At 36.8% G+C, this 6,576-nt stretch overlaps 1 protein-coding gene across 1 annotated transcript; it reads left to right on the forward strand.

The window, feature by feature from the left end:
• The first annotated feature begins 1,780 nt into the window (after positions 1–1,780).
• LOC120290852 lies at positions 1,781–2,140 on the forward strand. The gene has a single exon (XM_039307369.1). It carries the CDS (start codon positions 1,878–1,880, stop codon positions 2,061–2,063), a length of 186 nt encoding a protein of 61 aa, XP_039163303.1. The 5' UTR covers positions 1,781–1,877; the 3' UTR covers positions 2,064–2,140.
• Positions 2,141–6,576: the final 4,436 nt, after the last annotated feature.

The raw sequence follows: 6,576 nt of genomic DNA on the forward strand, positions 1-6,576 counted from the left end.
AACATAACGCTTGGTGAAAGATATTTTGTTACGGAATTCAAAACCAACGAAACAATTTCTATTTTTTAAAATAAATTTGATGAAATCTAGTCCTAATTTTAGAAACTCTACTAAATGCTTACAAAATGAAAGAATGAAAAGTTTAATGGATAGTTTTTGGGAGGAAAACAAATTCCTTTTTTTTGGGGAAAAAAAAGAGAGCAACATTTGGATAAAATTTTAGGTGTTAACAATCTTGAAGATATCACACACACCAGAACCTATGCAATAACAACAAATTTTCCTCCTCCAAATTATGCTTACTCAAAAATGTATTGTTAAGACGCTCCTTTAAAAAGAAATTGATCAAAAAGTTGAATAGTTTTGATAGTCAAGCATCCTTAGACAAAAAGCCTGCAAGGGTATCAAAACATAGCAATTTCCAAAGGGGTTGGTGGATGAGCTAAACAAGAAAGGGATAAAGAATTCAAACACTAGACCTCAACTACTCAATCCATTTCTTGGTTAGCAGCCCTTCCACAATGATAAAAAGTAGACTTTTCAAATGAATACGTCATGTTGGGTTTGGGTCAAATCAAAAATAATCCGACTCAAATGAATCTATTTAACTCATTATGACCCATTTTCTTCAATACAAATTTAACGATCATACCTGACCCAACCTACACCTAACTTATACTCCCGACTCGACCATATTACTAAAATATTTTCATATTTAACCTAATCTAGGAAAACATCTCTCTTATGATTTTTTTTTTAAAAAAATGATATTTCTAAAACACTTTCATGGAACAATTTTTATAATTTTTTAAATATTTTTTATATTTTATATTTTCTTTTTCGCTCTTTATTTTCCGTTTTTTCTTCTAAGTCCAGCAAGGGTCGGCCTGCCCTTGTTGGATTTTGTAGAAAAATGAAAAGAAAGAAAATAAAGGAAAAATTAAAGAAAATAAAATATAATAAAAATTAGAAAATTGAAAAATAATTAAAAATGAATTATTTATAATTCACTTAAGCTTATTAGGTAATTTATTTATGACTCATTCAAGACTCATTAATTTGTTAGGTAACTCATTGATGACCCACTTAAGTTTTTTTTTTTTTTAAAAAACTTAAAGCAACTAATTTATGCTCCATATTATTAAATGTAAATTAAAATATGAGTTTTAAACCCATTTTGTCACCTCTAGTAAAAAGATACACTCTCTGGCCCAACTCCCTTTCTCTACCCTTGTTTGTATCTGGAGTGAACCATGAGCGGAGGGGTTTCAGTTTTTTAATTCAAATTAAGTTTGCAATTGCGCATGTGAACTTGAACGATGATGAGCTTTTTATGGCGGGACAAGTTCTGGTGAATGACAAGCCACCGTGGCTCAGAAGTTGTTCCCCTCCTTCCCTCTTCTGCTCTCTTTCTTCTGCATGACAGCTGGTGGGTCTCCCCCTTCTCAGTGTTCTCATACGGGACGTACCCTCCTCTCCGACCCAATTCCCATTCAACAGCTAACCCTGAAGAGTTATCACCTCAACGTGGTAAATTGAATTCGAAAGTAATCAGAATGCACCTGCTTTTCAGCTTGTTTGATTGTCTAAATTCAATGTGATGTATGTACTAAATTCAAGAAATGACTTATATTTAGATTAGAGGAAAAGGAGAAAGGGCTTGACCCTCTGAACCCCAAAAGATCACCCACGGAATCACTGTATCTCTCACCCTTTATAAATGCCAAAACCAAGCCATTCTCACCTCCCTCTCTCTCTCTCTCTCTCTCTCTCTCTCTGCGTTCATTCTATCTCAAGAATAAAGAAAACTGCGCCAAGCCCTGAAATATAACACTGAAGGAGTGTGCGCTGCGTCGTTCAAGAACGTTCGGCCGGCAATGGGGGAGAAAGTAGAAGCAAGGGACTACAATAATTGCGACCAGGAGAGCTTCATCAAGGGCGAACACCCTCGTTACCAGTCTTTCGGGGAGAAGTGCAGCCATTTGGCCAAGAAGCAGAGGGCCAAGTTCTACATCCTCCGCCGGTGCATCGCCATGCTCTTGTGCTGGCACGAGCAACAATGAGTTCTAAAATATGCCACTTTATTAGATGTTAGTAACTTGTATCATTAATAACTATATTATGAGGTTTACTTGTTTGTCCCAAGCTGCCTTTGCTGCTGCGCAAATCAGATTTGTTGCGGTCTTCTTCTTCTTCTTCTTCTTCTTCTTCTTCTACTTCTTCCTATTGTGTTTTGTGCGATGTGCTCATTTCCTTCAGCACCATAATTTGTACCAACATGAAAATTGCCTGCATTTATATCAGATTTAGTTTGATTTAGATGTGAGGCATGCACAAATTTGTAACCCGCTCCTAAGAGAAATGGTCGGAAAACGTTTCTTTTAACTTGAAACGGAGGAAAATATAGCCATTTAGTAATTTCTAAGTTTCCTCCAACCTAAAATGGAGAAAAAGATAATCATTGCATTAACTTCTCAATCTTCCTTCTCTTCTTTTACCCCTTTTCTTCGATTTAGAATGAGTAGGTTTATGAATTTTTGAATTTGAAAATAGACAAGATTTTTATGCAAAATACTTGGGGGGGGGCGAAGCTTTTCACAAGGGACCCTGAGTTCTGAATAATTACAATTCTCCACCTTGATTTCACAACCAATGCGCTAGTAATTTCGCATTAGTAAATTAAATTTGAGCTCATTATAGAGCTCATCCGATGAGGAGGTTTGTCCCCGTTACTTTTGCCTTTGGATTTTCTTTTGGATATCTATGCTGTTCATTACTTGACTTCAAAAAGAAAATATCTTAAATCGAAGCTTGCGTGTTGTCGTGTCGAAGATAGGATATTTGCTTCCTGAGGTCCTCCTTTAAAGGAACACACGATTAGGAGAAATTATCATGAGTCTACTATATGTACTAAATCGAATTTTGACCATCTGATATTGACGGATCACACGAACAGTCTAAGTTTAATACATGATTGTGTTCACCAAACAATTTCTTTGTAATTGGTCGATAGGTTTGTCAATGAGCACCATGATCTTTTCGTTTGTAAGTTTGTCAATAAATCGTGCGGGTGACAAGAGTTTCCCATGAATTATTAAGAATACTCGCCACTACGATAATAGAAATGGCGCAAAACGCGATCAAATGCTGAGACAATTTTCCTAAACACACACACCAGAACTCTAGATCAGTTATCATATCAACAACACCAAATTCATACATCCATTAAATGTTGTCTCAATTTGCCTGTAAATCCAATTAACTACTATATTCAGCAAATTAATTCACGAATATAATCTCTTACTTTGCACTTGTACTCCAAATAACATGTTAAAATATCACATATCGCTTATTTACGTATATAGCCCTCCACATATTAACTTAACTTTTTGAACCAATGCATCAAATTCCATGTATCATTCCTAATACAATTTCCACATGAGGAGTGTTAAAGTATGACATGTCGCTTATGCTCTTTATCTATAAGTGGTATCTTTTAACTTATCAATTTAAACTTTTACGTTGGATTTTCTTAGTCATACTACTTTCATTAAGTGCTCCAAAATATTGCCTTCTTTTTTATGTTGTACAACTGCACCACAGTAATGCCACCATACGTGGTACCTGAAGCCTTCACCCTAGTATCCACGCATACTCATCACTCGGTGTCCCTCTCATAAAACAGCTTTATCCCTATTGAAATAATTAAATATTAATTTGGGTTCGTGATTTACGGTCTAACATGTTCACTCAGATGTAACCTCGGTCTATTAAATCTATATAACGTTATAATTCTGATCATACTACACCCAACTACGGTCGCTTGTCCAGACATAGCCAAACATTTATTTTTATTATTATACTGCGTAATAATTAAAAAGTAAAAAATAGTGGACCTTACCATGATTGTTTTGACATACCCAAATCCCAAATGCCCCAAAAGCTCCCATTGTCCTATTGCCTTTTCTCCTTTCACTGTTTCGGGAAGGCTAGCCAAGTGGGTGCTGTCTTTTCAATATCTCTCAACAGTAAAACGAAGTGTTATACATCTGTAGCTGCCAGTGCTAAGCATCATGACATTTTGGGTGGAGAAGTACTCTTACCATATATACGAAAGTGAGAGACCTCAGGTAAATACGTACATAATAAGCCTGGCGTACTTTCCAATATGTGTCCCATCTTATGTATCCATTCCACACCTTTGCTATGGCACTTTTGGCAGAGAAGCAATGGTGTTGCCAAATTTGCAATGTGTTTGTAAGGGGGATGGAAAGCCTAAGACAGTAAAACAATGGGACAATAATGTCTTGCCGACGTTGTAAATGAGCATTGACCTCACATTTCATGGGCACTATCTAAGGGACAATGATCATATGGCCAAAATTGAGGGCAACACCATGTCCTAGAATGTCCTCGAAATTGCCGGAATAAGGTGTGGGTCTTATTATATGTTATGAGAGGGGATATTGCACCACAAGTTCTAAACCATATGTATTGGATGCAATCAAATTCAAACATTTCAAACCATTCAATCACACCCCAAACTTTAACGAAAGTTGCAATTGAGCTTTCAAATTTTTAATTGGTTCAATTAAGTTGTAAATTTTCCTAGAAAAATGCAATTACTTATAGAACTAAGGTTGAAAAGTACACTTTGAAGGTACCACCTAGGCAATTTTCAAGTGACATCAAGTATTTTTATATAATACTTATCGAAAGGATTTAATTGTACTCTTCGAAAAAATTTAAGACTTATTTAAAACTATTGGAAGGTTAAAATATGATTACATTTTAAATTCAAGAGCTTATAAAACCCAATATCGTTATTAATCAGCGTTGTTTTTTTAGAAGGACGAATTCTGAAGATCAATTGTGGAAAATGATTTTATGTTGCAAAAAGTCTCAATATAATTAACCAACATTCCGATCGATGCATCTTGTTTGGTGAGAAGCGACAGCAGTTGAGGTGCACCATAATGGGGAATCAACATCTCCAATCAATCATACTCCTAAAGCGAAGATCAAAGTCACCCCAAAACACTAGTTGAAGGGACTGGTGGCGTGCTAGACACCGACTACCAGGCGGCAATGCAGAGAGGGACCGGACAGCGGTATACGTGTGCCCGTGTATCTGTCTGTCAGCCGACAGCAAGAATCGTCCCGCGAAAAGGTGAACTCTCGCAATAAAAGTCCCAAAGCTAACCCCAGTCCTACCCAAACAGGTTATATCTGAACTTCGATAGGTCCAAGTGTACTCAAATCTTTTTGTCCTATTTTTTATTTATCCTTCTTCTGCCTAATTCTGCTGCCATTTTTGACCATCTTCTTCAACTCAAAAATGATGACAAACAACCGCAGTATTCCACTGTAACACCGACCATCCAAATATATATATATATATATATATATATATATATATATATATGGGCACTCCATCGATTCCATAAAGATAGTGTGAAAAACTGAGCAGTCCCCCCATTAAATACCAGCTTAGACCTCATAATTCGGGAAGAAGAAGAAGAAGACCGGAACCAAAATCTCTTGGCACCGTGCGTGAATCATCGATAAAAGCAGCTGAAGAATGACCAGAACATGGGAAAGCGAGCGAAGACGATGGCCATTTTTCAATGGCAACACGTGCGTCTCTCTGACAACCGTAGAAAATAATGTAAGAGTGGGTGTCTCTCCTCAGTCCTCGCGCTCCTCAGTGATCTCCTCTGAAGGCTCTCATCGACTTTCTGACGCACGTGTGGGTGGTACGAGAGAGAGAGAGAGAGAGCGAGAAATTGATGGATGAATGGAAGGCGTCAGATATGAAAATGAATGCCGAAATGAGGTTCTTTCCTTCCTATCTATTTCTCCTTCGATGAGCAATCTGTCAGACTTGCCCCATTAGAGAGAGAGAGAGAGAGAGAGAGAGGCAGCTGCGACTACAGGGAGCTTTTTCATTTCATTTTGGAAATTATCGTGTAAACTAGTGCTATTTAATAATTACCAAGGCATTGCATATCAACCAAGGAAATAGAATTTGACCCCAAAAAATCAAGGAAATAGAGGAGAATCCATAGTCTAAATTAGCTACTCTTGCATCAAGATGATTGCATAAAGCGCCGTTACATTGAAATTCCAATGGTAGAAAGGAAGTTGGTAGTCCCTGCTTTACCATTCATATTAGAAATTCAGATGTTCATTAGCACCATTCTTTTTTTATGTTTTGCTACTTACTTAATATGTGTGAGACGGAAGGAGGATTCATCAAATACTTAAAAAGTTTCGAACACCAACCTTTTTTCAAAAAAGAGATGAAGTTTTCGTATTTCAAATGTTCATCATGGGAAGTAGCCAAAGCAACCAAAGGGCAATTTGAAGCGCCTCATCCTCTCAAATTTGTTCTGATCTTTTTGCAAGGTTAATCAAGTCATCGAGGAAACTCACTTCCAAGATAATTGTCTCAAATTTTAGTCAGATTATATGACAGTTATTCCTCATAAATCCTTTGAATTTAGGTCATGAATGTCTAGTAATTGATCGAGTCAGAAAAGCCAATCTTCCGCCTTTTAGAGTCCATCCCAAATA

This window comes from Eucalyptus grandis, chromosome 1 (genome assembly GCF_016545825.1).
Source record: "Eucalyptus grandis isolate ANBG69807.140 chromosome 1, ASM1654582v1, whole genome shotgun sequence".
NCBI lineage: Eukaryota > Viridiplantae > Streptophyta > Magnoliopsida > Myrtales > Myrtaceae > Eucalyptus > Eucalyptus grandis.